This window comes from Tenrec ecaudatus, chromosome 10 (assembly GCF_050624435.1).
Source record: "Tenrec ecaudatus isolate mTenEca1 chromosome 10, mTenEca1.hap1, whole genome shotgun sequence".
NCBI classification, from domain to species: domain Eukaryota; kingdom Metazoa; phylum Chordata; class Mammalia; order Afrosoricida; family Tenrecidae; genus Tenrec; species Tenrec ecaudatus.
Window position 1 is genome coordinate 108,554,903 of NC_134539.1, and position 13,879 is coordinate 108,568,781.

The 13,879-nt window shown below is 42.7% G+C and overlaps 1 protein-coding gene across 1 annotated transcript; it reads left to right on the forward strand.

Moving 5' to 3' along the window:
* Positions 1–12,473: 12,473 nt before the first annotated feature.
* On the forward strand, positions 12,474–13,427 carry LOC142458169 (olfactory receptor 3A2-like). The gene has a single exon (XM_075559222.1). The coding sequence runs from the start codon at positions 12,492–12,494 to the stop codon at positions 13,425–13,427; it is 936 nt and encodes a 311-aa protein (XP_075415337.1). The 5' UTR covers positions 12,474–12,491.
* Positions 13,428–13,879: the final 452 nt, after the last annotated feature.

Below are 13,879 nucleotides of genomic sequence, written 5' to 3' on the forward strand. Positions count from 1 at the left end.
CCACACAGGCTGTGCCTTGGATTAACTTTTGTCTTTCTGAAATATGTGTGAATTTGGCCGGAAAATGATTCCCAGTGGTTTGACAGCTATTTAATGACTCAATATCACAGTATATAATGGGGCTCCATGACATGATCTCTTATGATCAGCGTTGTAAGGGCTTAGGGTGCCATGCAATACCCTCACTTGAGTTACAGCCCTGATCTGATCTAAGGGGAGTTTATCTGGGGTGTGGCCTGAGTAATCTTTTATCTTACAAGTGATCAAAGGAGGGAGAAGCAAGCAAAGAGAGATACACAATACCACCAAGAAAGAAGAGCCGGAAGTGGAGTGCATCCTTTGGATGCAAGATCCCTGTGCATCTAGGTCTGCATCCCAGACCTAGGGGAGGGAAAAAGAAGAGACATCAAGATCCCCAGGAGAAGCTAGGTTTGTGATGTGGAAAGGAGATAAGGACCGTCCCCCAGAGCCTACAGAGAGCTTTGCCCTGGAGCTGGCCTGTGGAATAAATGTCTATCAGTCAAACTATCCACTTGGGCTTAGTCCTGTCATAGCAGTACTAGGGAACTGAGGCACAGTGTCAGCATTGCAAGATTTACTAAAATCATGAGGTGGCTACACAAGTGATTTCTCCCTTTATTCTCAGTGCATACCTGGGCATTTTTAATATTCACAATTTAAAATTCACAGAACAGATTTCTACATGTGCACACCTAGAGTGATGATCTGTCTTTTTCTGGTATTCTACTATATCTATCCCCCCCATTTTATCATCCACTCACCATGATGAACATCTATCTCCCTGCTGCCACCAACCATGGTGTGAGGAACAGTCTGCTGCAGATCTCTTGCAAGATTTTCTCTGATAGTTATGCTTAAGAGTGGGATTTCTGGGTAATGAGGTAGGTAGGTAGGTAGGTAGGTAGGTAGGTAGGTAGGTAGGTAGGTAGGTAGGTAGATCAATAAGTGGATAGGTAGATACAAGCAAACTAATAATCAAACTCACAAACATTGAGTCAATTCTCAATCATGGTGACCCTATAGGACAGGGTAGAACTGCCCCTGTCAGTTTCTGAATCATAACTCTCTATGGGAGTGGAAAGCTCTATCTTTCTCCTTCAGAGTGTCTGGTGATTTTGAACTGGTGGATGGATATGGACATGTCATATTCATAGTTACATTTAATCTTAATAGATCATCATACATTGCGCTTCTGATTATCTCTACTGGTCTCCACGCCCATCAACAGGACACACTTCCTATTTTCCCCAGGGACTCACCAGCATCTGGGTGATGAATAGCTCTAGTTTGTATTCGGATCGGTGTGAAGTCACCCCTCATTCTTCACTGTTTGCAAGTGAGGTTTAAGAGCTATTCATACTGTGTTAATCATTTGGGTTTCCATTTCTGAGATCCTCTTTTTATATGCTTTGCCAATCTTTCTTCTGGGTCTTCATATTCCCTTTCTTTGATTATAGTTTCTTACAATTGTGAGTTACTGAGATAGTTAACGTTTATTGTACCAACCTGGCCAATGAACATATGTGGGCAGAGAGATAAATGGTTCAGTGAGCTTCGCCTCTCTTGTCTCTTGCTCTTTGATCATCAGAACAGTGTGCAGCTGCCTTGCTTATTCGGTGCCTCAATTTGAAAGCTACACTACTGTGGGACACCTAACCCCTGTATTGTGTTGCTGTAATTTGAGGTTCCTTCAAGTCCTGCTATGCCAAACTATTGGAATTTACATCTCTTGAGTTGGATGACTGTTGGTGACCTGTCTTGCTGTTTGTTGCCTGTGGCCGGATAGCCTGAATTTCTCTACAGAGGACTGCCCGGTGGTCCTCAAGACTTGAAGGACTGTCAGTGTCTCACAACTGATTCATGGGAGTATGTTGCACTGAGCCATTTGTACTGTTTAGTAATTTAATTAACTGTTTATTTCTTATGTTATCTATCTCTCTGTATAAATATGTATACAATTATTAGCCTTCTGGGTTTGTTTCTGTAGAGAACCATGTCTAACATAGATATCAATCCCTTGTTTGATTTGAAGACATTGGAAATACTTTTCCCTAATCAATTTTCTGTTAACTTTGAAAGTGGTATCCATTGTTGACCAGGAAATCTTAAATTTTAGTTTTTAAAACAAAATTATATATATATATATATATGTATATGTATATACACTTGATCCATTCACATGGTAAAGTTCAACCCCATATACCCTTTGTTGGTTTTTTCCCAATGTTAACAAATGGAGGAACTATAGTATTGTATAATGACCACAATATTAATAACATATACAGTCAAGATCCCAAACATTTCTTTCACACCAAATATTTCTTTCCTTTTTTAGAGGGGGGGGTATATTATTTTTTTAAATCACTTTATTGGAGGCTCATACAATTCTTATCACATTCCATCCATACATACATTTTTTCAAGCACATTTATAAATTTGTTGCCATCATCATTCTCAAAACATTTGCTTTCTACCTGAGTCCTTAATATCAGCAACTCATTTTCCCCCTCCTTCATTGCTCCCCCTTCCCTCATGAACCCTTGATAATTTATAAATTATTATTATTTTGTCATATCCTACACTGTCTAATGTCTCCTTTCACCCACTTTTCTATTGTCCATCCCACAAGAAGGAGGTTATATGTAGATCATTGTAATTGGTTCCCCTTTCTAACCAACCCTCTCTCCAACCTCCAGCTATCGCCACTCTCACCACTAGTCCTGAAGGGGTCATCTGTCCTGGAATCCTTGTGTTTTCAGTTCCTCTCTGTACCAATATACATCCTCTGGTCTAGCTATATTTGTAAGGTAGAATTGGTATCATGATAGTGGGGTGAGGAAGAATTTAAGAACTAGAGGAAAGTTCTATGTTTCATCTTTGCTACCCTGCACCCTGACTGGGTTGCCCCTCCATGCAACTCTTCCATAAGGGGGTGTCCAGTTGCCTACAGATGGGCTTTGGGTCTCCACTCTTCACTCACCCTCATTTACAATGATATGATTTTTTGTTCTTTGATGCCTGATACCTGATCCCTTCGACACCTCGTGGTCACACAGGGTGGTGTGCTTCTTCCATGTGGGTTTTGATGCTGTGCTAGATGGCTGCTTGTTTACCTGCAAGCCTTTAAGGCCCTATATGCTATATTTTTTTATAGCCGTGCACCATCAGCTTTCTTCACCACATTTGCTTATGCACACATTTGTTTTCAATGATCATGTAGGGAAGGTGTGCATCATGGAATGCCAATTTAATAGAACAAAGTGTTCTTGCATTGAATTATTACAAGAGTGCAGGTACAATGTCTATCTGCTGCCTTAGTACTAGACCTATAAATACATGCACGTGGATCTATTTTCCCACTATCCTATATAAATATATTTACATATGTACATGCCTCGATTTAGACCTCTATAAATGCCCTTTGTCTCCTAGCTCTTTCCTCTATTTCCCTTTTACTTTCCTCTTGTCCGACTATCATACTCAGCCTTCATTTGGGTTTCAGTAATTCCTCTAGGTCACATTACCCTCACAAGGCTTCCCACACCGTCCTTCACACTAAGTTGGATCACTTGTTACTCCCTTATCCCTGGGTTGGTCAACACCCCCTCCTTATTTCCCTGGGTTGCTTAAGACCACCTCCTTATTCCCACCTCCCCCTCTCCCATGCACCCCCCTTGAAACATCAGTCCAACTGTTTTCTCCTCCAGACTATTCATGCAGCCTATTTTATCTAGATTGATGAACAGAGATAGTAATATGCACCCAAAAAACAAGGCATAGCAAGACAAAGCGACAAAAGAAAGCACAACGACAGCAAAAAAGAAAACCAATGACCCATAAAAGAATAAATTAATTTAAAAGAAAGAAAAAGAAAAAAAATTTAATTTTAAAAAGAATGAAAAACCTGTAAATTGTTCAAGGTCTGATTTTTGACCTCGTGTCCTCCAGTCAAATCCGATGTGGGGCTATGCTCTGGCCTCTGAGTGTATCCTTTGCAGTCCCTCATGAGCGTCCTGCTCTGCTCCCCAGTTGTTCTTCCACATGTCTTTAGTCTTTTGCCCCAGGATCGTGGCCAGTCCTCAAGGTCAGTCTGGGCCAGTCCCAACACTGAGTCTCCACTGTTGTCCCCTGTAGGGCATTGGGTCAGCGAGGTGTCTGATAGTGGGATCCAATGGTCCACTCTGTGCATTGGTTGTTCAGAGCGGGGATATCGTCCTCCAGGTCTGGTGGACCAGGATGTGCTCCATGCTCTCTTCCTCCCCATTCATTTGCTCCAATGCGCTCTGATCAGACATGTCCCTCTCCCCCACCTGCAGCTTCAGTAAATTCTTCTTGGGGGAGGGGCAGTTGTCCACTTAGCTGGGATGCAGCAGAGGCCTCAGGCCCCTCCACTGGCTCCTACCCCAGGCAGGCATGCGACATTCACATCTCTGAACACTGGATTTAAGTCTGCTCTCTTTCTTTGTGGAGACACAAACAATACCCTCCAATTAGGTACCTCAGTGCCCTATTCCCCTGACACACATATCCCTTTTTTTTTTTCTTTCATTCTCCTCCCTCCTTTCTAGTTAGCTACCATATGGACCCCTGGATTTGGTCTGGCCCCTGCCATACTACCTGGACCTCACCCCTGAAGTGTTTCTATACAGTAGCTTTTTTCCCCTGTGCCCCTTTTGCATTTTTCTTTTCTTTTTTTTTTTAAATAAACTTACCTCAGCGAACACATGTTGTACTTCTCCTTCTGTTCTTGATTAATTCACTTAGCATAATTTCCTCTAGTTCATCGCATGCTGCGATGTGCTTCCTGCGTTCATAAGGGCTTTTTAGCGATGCACAGTACACAATTGTATGTCTAAACTGCAGTTTTTTAATTCATTTATCTGTTGATGAAAATTTGGGTTGTTTCCAAATCCTTGAGATTGTGAACTGTGCTGCAATGAACATTGAAGCCAAGATGTCTGGCTGTGGTTTATTTCTTGCCTCTTGGGGTACATGCCCAATAGAGAGATTTCTGGGTCATATGGTAGCTCAATTACCATCTGTTTTAGAAATCGCCAGATAGATTTCCATAGTGGCTGTACAAACCTACAGGTCTACCAGCAGTGGATGAGAGTTCCTATCTCACCACAACCCCTCCAACACTTATTGCTTTCTGATTTTTTGAATTGGGCAAACTTTGAGGGTGTTAGGTGGTATCTCATAGTTGTTTTAATTTGCATTTCTCTTATGGCTAAAGATCAGGAAATTTTCCACATATGTTTATTGGCCATTTGGATTTCTGCCCCTGTGAAACTTCTGTTCAGGTCCTTTGCCCACCTCCTCAGTGGGCAATTAGTTTGTTTTTTTTCTTTGTGGAAGCTAGCAGAGTATTATAGGTTTTACTAATAAGGCCTTTGTCTGATGTGTCATTGCTAATGATGTTTTCCCAGTCCGTGGACTGTCTTATTAATCTCTTAGTGAATTATTTCGATGTACACAGGTGTTCTATCCTCAGTATATCCCATTTGTCAGTTTGTGCCTCCTCTGTGTTTGTGTCCCTCCCTATTTCTAATAGTCTACGTATTCCCTCACAATAAGGATTTCATGAAAACTTTTCGTAGTCACACACATACTTCTCCCCTCATTTCTTATTTCTGTAGTACAGGGAGTGTCCTCTGGACATTTCTAAGGAACAGAATGAGATGGCGGTGTCTCAGATTACATATGAGGTTCCTATACCCTGAGCCTGTGGCTCCTTGCTCCATACTCATCCAGAGCAATGTTGGCGTCTCTTTCTCGTTCATATAGTCCACCTTCAATGGAACATCTCAGCAGTTTATTGGAACAATCTCCAGGCATCCTGTCAGGATGTGGACTCCTGAGTCACAGGGAATGCTCCCATGTCAATTCCCTCTTTATAGGCATCTGGGGTCTGCTCCATTCCCTGGTCTCATTACCACTCCGCGTGCGCTCCTCACAAAACTGACGACACTAGCACAGTGGGCCAGCCTGTATTGGCCAGGACATTCGTTTCTTATTGCTGCTGTAACCACCACCAACTGACTAGCTCAAAACACCAGATATATAATCTCTTATACTTCCTGATGCTAGCAATCTTCAATGAGTTTACCAGGCTAAAATAAAAATGTTGGTAGTTCTATTTCTTAGGGAAGCTTCACGGAAGAATTGACTGGTCCTGCTTGCTTTGCTTGGCAGCAAAAGAAATGTAGAATTCACTCACTATTGTCTGAAGAAGGAGCAAAGGGCAGGAAATTAGAGAAGAGGCTGAGCATGGATGAGTCAGAACATCTATTTGATGGGTCTGACACAATCAACCCTAGACAGTGATTGGGAAGATCCATAGGGATGGTACTGGTGAAACCCTTAGCACATTGTCGTGTTCAGACACGCTTTTATGAATGTAATCCATTGATGAGTAGTGACATAGTTCAACATGTTGCCTCATGTAATCATCTCAGTAATCAGGATCTGTGGACAATGTGCTCCTTTCTCAGACCAGGAGAACACACTGAGACATAGAGGGGGTCAGGTACTTGTCCTCAGTAAAATGACAAGAGAACTGGGTCTGTCTATTGTGACTTCCTCATGCTCCAGGCTTCCCTGGTGAGAGGAGAGCTTGTTCCGCCTTAGAGAAGAGGGGCTGGGTTGTCATTGTGGATAGGAGGAGGAGCCAGAGAAGCACACTCCTCAACCTTTCCACAAGTTCCACAGATGATTCTATGGCCTCTATCAGACACTCAATCTCTAAAAATCTGACCTAGAAAGCTGCCTTGAGAGCCAGCTCTCCTGAGTCCTTCTAGCACCATTCAATGCTTCTACCACCACTTCCAAAGCCAGTATGAGATCCCTAAGACATGGTCCCAGTGGCCTGTGCTAACAAGCCCCCGAGAGAGGAGGTACCTGAGGATTCATTATAAAAAGGAATTTGAAGATAGCTTCTTTCTCTTGGGGGTGCCTCGTGACCAGGTCCAAGAGAGGTCTGGGAATTGCCTTTCTTTGCTCAATGTTCGTAAGGAAGAAAAAGGTCCCCATAAGCAAACCAACCCTAGTGTTTGTTGCACTTCTAGTTCCCTACATGACTTTGGAGGTGTGGACAAGAGACCCCACCACTAAGAAGAACTTCCATCAGCTACTCCAACAATCTTCAAAGAAAAGCCATTCTTGGAGAGAGTCTAAAGTCCCAAAAAGTGTAAGACAGCATTGCTGTACTGAGGAAGGACATGAGTTGCTTCTTAGTCTCTCTTCCTGCTTCCTGGGAGGCCTAATTTCTGATGCCCCCAGAGGATAACACAGCAGGGCAGATTGTCCTATGACACAGAGAGTCTTATTTCCCTCTGGTTTTCTTATATATAATTCTTTGCTTGCTTTCTGCATGGACACCAGGGTCTGAATTGCTCCTCATTTTCTCTCTTGAAGAAATCTCACGGACTTCTATGCCCATTCCAGGTGAGTACCTTCAGGGATCCTTCTTCTCAAATCAGAGAAGGGGTTCAGTTAACATTGATTCATACATGACATTATAGGTAGTACAACTGAGGCTTCTGAGGGAAAACTTATTTATAGGAAGAGCTAGGACTACAAAAGGTCTTGGATCCTTTCAATCCCCCTCTGCCGAAGACTTCATCTTGAATCAAGTCATTTCTCTGTCACAAAGTTCAGCTTCGGCTCAAGATTTACTCAGCCCACCAGACTGCCTAGAACGTTCAGGTTGAGATTCATTGAGTCTTCTCATTAGCAGAATATGAAGGGGTTGACTGGAGTCCCACTAATGTGTAAACCAACTGTACCTGCATCTCCAGCCACCTGGAGATTTGGCAACATCTTCTTGCTCTACGCTCCCTGGGTATCGCTTCCTTGTCTTTAATTAGTATCCACCTTAAACGGCTTATTCCTTAAAACATAAAATAAAATGTTGGTATGAGGATTGCTACATTATTGCTTGGTACCTTCAAAACAAAGAAAATAATTCATTCCTACAACGACCTTGTTCCCTGAACTTGAACCTACTACTATCCTAAGTGACACCAGTCCATAAAAAGTTAGCCCAAATGCCAAGAGGACAAAACATTTTCTAGAATAACTCCAAATGACATACTCATAGCGTCTTTCTCTGAAAGCCTATGAACATTTAATCCTCCTTATGTATTCATCTAAGACACACTGAGTACTAATGATGTACAAAGAACAGTGTTTTTGATAAGAATTATAATAGAAAAAAATTCATGAAACACATAATCTGTCTCCAAATAACTTACATGAAGTAGAGGAGTTGGTCTCTATTCATCAACGAATCCTGGAAAGTAAGCACAGTAAGTTTCGTCACACACTGTGTGAGGAAGGTTTGAGAGGAGAGGCATCATTTGGAGATGGGAAATCTGAAACAAGAACTCATTCCACAGCCAGCATTTGAGTCAAGTCTTGAAATGTGTGGACACGTGGAGTTGGAGGAGGAGGAGAACAAATGGATGAAAGTGTGTAAACACAAACAGGTGGAGACTCACAGTGCTGCAAGGTGCCCCTTGCCAGCATTACAATGAACCCAAGAGGGAAGGAAGGCAGGGAGCAATGGACTTTTCTTTAACAAAGAGCATGCAAAGACTTGAGTCCATTAATCCTTATCCATTGTTTTGACGATTTATCATGCACTTATCTATTGACAAACCCATCAGTGAGAATCAGTCCTAAGGACAATACCCAACAAACACCTCCAAATCACATGACCACTGGTTTAAGGGAGATCAGAGAGGGCACCATCTAACGTCTAGGGCTATTGCCTTTGTGTCCACTAGGTCCCAAACACATGATGGAGACCTCCTTAAAGAGCTGGTCATTGGATACACAGATACAGCCTCTGGCTCTAAGAGAGGTTCCACTCAGGTGCACATTCTCTACTGGAAGCTGCGGGTCAGATTATAATTCTACCTGGACTGCAAGGCCACCTGGAGGAGTTTGTGGAGGAAAGTTTTAAATCCTGTAAAGAGAAAATCGATGAAGAGGGGAAGCACCAGCCCTCATCTAGGCGTCTGGGTGCAAACACGTCGGCGGCTCTGGAACATGGGTGGATATTAAAGCCACCTGAGAAGCTGTAAGAGAGCCTGGCTTCCACCCAGACCAATGAACTCAGAATTTGTAGTACAAGATGGTGGCCTCAAGATTTTCATTTTCATGCTTCCCAGGTGATTCCACCAATCATCTTTGTTGATAATCCAGTCAGTCTGCTAGGTGGGTAGGTTTTGCAACTGAACATACTGACCACCAGGTATTTGCAAGCTGTCTTAAATTTCTGAAACTTTGGACACTGTCATTTTTATAAAGATTGTGTCCTTCAGCATTATCAGTAAGGTAAAATTAGACGGATGTCCATGCAAGCTTCCAGTGTAAGGGTGCCCAAGGGAGCGTTACTAGCTGTTCCCAGTCAGTGGAATCCCGAGAGGACAGTGACCCTTTGGAATCCCTTCGGGCAGTGGTTCCCGACCTTCCTCAGGCTGCGGTGCTCTCATACAGCGCCTCATGTGGTGACCCACAACCATCACATTATTTTTGTTGCTTCTTCACTGTAGTTTTGCTAAAATTATAAATTTGAATGTAAATATCTGATATACAGGATTTATTTGGTGACCCCTGTGAAATGATCATTTCACCCCAAAAGGGGTCACAACCCTCAGGTTGAGAACTACTGCCTTAGGGAGTCCTTTTTGTTTAAAGAAAAATGGTGGTCTCTGGGCCCATCCATAGAAACTGTGATTTATCTGGATGGAGTTGGAATTCTGAAGTCAGGGAGTGTTTAAGCTCCCAGTAATGCAAATGCACAACCAGGGTGGAGACCCACCATGGTAGAGCATGCAGAGATGTGAATGACAGACTAACTCCTTGTCCTCTAAGGGAGGGAGGGAAAGCATCAGGCAACGAGTTAGAATCTGTAGAGAAGTGCCTTCAGTAATTTAAGAGCTAGAGATCCACGTGGTGGCTCTTTGATATTTTCAGGCTACAAGGGGATTCAAGACCACTGAGGCATATAGTTGATTTCCAAAGAAAAGGCACAAATCCCCTCACAGTATCAGAGCGAGGCAATTGCTGGATGTTTCAGAAGAACTCAAAACAAAACAAGAACTCGCTGCCATCGAGTTACTTCTGATTCGCAGTGACCCTATAGGGCAGAATAGACCTGCCTCTTGGGGTTTCTGAGACTAGACCTCTCTCTGTGAGCAGAAAGTCTAATCTTTCTCCCAGAGTAGCTTGTGATTTTGAACAACTGACCTTGTGGTTTGCAGCTCAATGTATAAGCCACTTCTCCCCCTGGAGTATGGTTGACAGAAAATGAAACCGTGTGGGGCAGTTTAACATAACAACCTACCCAACATTTTGCCCTAGACAAAATGTTGAAATTTGCAAGACAAGGGACTCAGAGATTTGTAAGGGTTTACCCTGGAGGAGCAGGGACTAGAGCATTCACTGACAAGAACGTTTACTGATACTTATAAAAGCAGATGGTTAGAAAAATTTTTAAAACTCAACAATGTTATATTCCTACCTTTTTTTGAAAACCACTAATAATATCTCGATATTTCCTTCTACTTACTGTGTGTTTCAGGATTGATATCAAAGTTTATATATGGTTTCACTTCCTCTCTTCCTTAGCATCTTATAAATATTTTTTGGCTTTATGAAGTTATTCTGTTTATGTAGAATTTCTAAATTAGTGTTTTCCATCTTTATGTTAGTGTACAAGCACTCAGGTCTTACTGTCCACCATTGCTCTTACAGACAGGCAGTTTGTCTGTGGGAGCTTGTGTGTTGCAGTGATGCCGGAAGCTGTCAAATTTCAAATGCTATGGGTCTATATCAACTCTATGTGACATAACCACCACAATATACATTATTGTATAATTTTTAATCTTGCAATTTTATTCTACTTGCATTCTTTAAGGATGTTTTGATCATCCACTCTTAACATTATCTTAGTAGAATTTCCTGACATAAATGAGTGATACCTCTAGAGAATTTCTTATCTCTGGTGCCCCATTCACCACTCCTGCCCCGACACTTCATCACCCTAACCCTGATCAATTTCACCCTTTCCTTTCTCCCCGCAAGACTGCAAATTCACAACTCAAAAACTATTTCCTATCCTATTCTGTGCAAGGGAATGGCATTGACCACTTAAAAAAAAAGTCTAACCCATAACCCCACTTTTTCCAGGGGCAGCACAAATATATTGATAACTTTTGATCTGGAGCTTGATATAAAATCAGAAAGACTTAGTTCAGTCTGGTCCTCTGTGTACTCTCTATCAGTAGAAAACTGCCCAGTTTCCATCTGCAAGCTAGTCAACTTCCACTCACAGCAAATCTCAAAGACAGACGAGACTGTGCCCTGGGGTTCCCCAGGCCGTATTTCGTATGAAAGCAGTTTGTCACATTTTTCACCCATGAAGCAGTGTATGAGTTCCAACCTCCAGCTTTTCAGTTTGCAGTTGAACTCCTTAACCCAGGGGCCACAAGAAGGCCACCCACTCCCATGAAGTCAATTGTGATTCATAGCAACCGTGTCAGACAGTAGTCCTTGCCCAGGGGATTTCTGAGGCTGCATAATTTCCTAGATGATTACCTCAGTGTCCTCCCAGGGATCAAGTGGTGGATTTGAACCACTAACCTTTGGTTAGCAGCTCAATTCTTAACCCCTTGCACCACTGGAGCTGCTTCATGTAAAACCTGTGGTTGTGAAATGGGGAAATTCAGCTGTTGCCAGCAGAAACTAACCTACAAGCTATGGTTACATCTCTTATTTCAGAAGGTGCAGACAATATAGACAAAGTCAATCATTTTAAAATTAAGTTGCTATTCAAAATCCAGTGTACGGCCTGGATTAAAAAGAGTACTAGCAATGGATCAAAGAGAGAATTTGAATGTATAGTTCAGAGCAGGTCCTCACTTCAGGGACATGTATTTGGCTGGTCCTTCTGGGGTTTACAGTCCTGGGTATCTTCTCTTAGAATATCTTCTTTTGCTCTTCACTCCTTTTTGAAATCTTCAACACTAATTTATGGTTTCACAATCATTCTAGCATTTTGGCAATAAAACTTATCATCATCATTTAAAATCTCTTTCATGATTTAGATGATCCTTCAAGAAAGGGATGTGTAAATTCCATCCCAATCAGGCTATATTCAAAGATGTGGACTATTTTCCTCTCATGTTCCCAAGGATTGCCGATAGGAATTTCCAATTGTGGAATGGTTCTAGATATGTCAGCTGACAGTAGATAAACAATATTAGATGGGACAGAGGAGGTGTGGCCTAGAAAGAGGGACAACATTCATCCTGACTACAGGGAACTTATCTTGGGCTTTGTTTTATTTTTATTTACTTTTTTAGTCTTTAAAACTTTCAAAAGGGTTTAAAGTGTTTATGCTGAGTAAGTACATAGAGGAACTGATGCCTCTACTCTTGGCCATCTCCTTGTAGGGGCTCATGGAGTTAGACGCTGGGACCAACAGGACAACTCTGACTGAGTTCATCCTACTGGGCCTTGTGGAATCCGAAAACCTGCAGCCATTGGTCTTTGTTCTCTTCCTCTTGGCCTACTTGGTAACCGTGGGGGGCAACCTCAGTATCCTGGCAGCCATCTTGATGGAGCCCAAACTCCACACCCCCATGTACTTCTTCTTGGGGAACCTGTCGGTGCTAGATGTTGGGTGCATCACGGTCACTATTCCTCCAATGTTGGGTCGTCTCCTGTCCCACAGGCGTACAATTCCCTATGAAGCTTGCCTCTCACAGCTCTTCTTCTTCTACCTTCTGGTTGGGATGGACTGCTTCCTGTTGACAGCCATGGCCTATGACCGCTTCCTGGCCATCTGCCGGCCCCTCACATACAGCACCCGCATGAGTAAGGAAGTCCAGAGGTCATTGGTGGCTGCGTCCTGGGCTTGTGCCTTCAGCAACGCACTGACCCACACTATTGCTCTATCTACTCTCACCTTCTGCGGCCCCAGTGAAGTCAATCACTTCTACTGTGATGCCCCACAGCTCTTCCAGCTCTCCTGCTCCAGCACCCAAGTCAATGAGCTGCTGCTCTTTGGTGTAGGTTTCATTATGGCAGGTTCCCCTGTGGTTCTCATCATCATCTCCTACATCCACGTGGCAGCTGCAGTTCTTCGGATCCGTTCAGTGGAGGGGAGGAAAAAGGCTTTCTCCACATGTGGCTCCCACCTCACTGTCGTTTGCCTCTTCTATGGGACAGGGATCTTCAACTACATGCGCCTGGGTTCAGAGGAGGCTTCAGATAAGGATAAAGGGGTGGGGGTATTCAACACGGTCATCAACCCCATGCTGAACCCACTCATCTACAGCCTCAGAAATTCTGACATTCAAGGTGTTCTACGGAGGGTGCTAGGACGGAAGTGATCACTGAACTGAGAGTGAGGTCATTTCTTTCTTGCCTCTCTTAGACTAAAGAACTATTTCCCACGAGGGAAAAATCCATTTTTTCTATATCATGATGACTACGTACTTTTGTTCAGTGTTTCTTCTATAAGAAAACCCTACATGGTTCATTTATTCATTCAATAAATATGTATTAAATTATTTCTCTGATCTACTCACTATTCCAGGGTTGATGTATCAAAAGTCTCGATATGTGTGTAAGTCACATCCCAATTAAGAAAGACAACATAAATATAATGAATAAATATCACATAAAGTGTATCACATAGTACAAAGTGAGATAGATAAAACAAATAAGATAGGAGATATCATCTTAGGATTTGATGAGCCAGCCCCTTGCCAAGTTGCTACCTTGTTTTTAGCTGTGCTGAGTTTCTGGATAGAGTTGAAGCTTTGGAAGTTCAGTAGACCTG

Bases quoted from the DNA above. Each gene is read 5' to 3' on its own strand.
- LOC142458169 (XM_075559222.1), top strand. From the start codon at position 12,492: ATGGAGTTAGACGCTGGGACCAACAGGACAACTCTGACTGAGTTCATC.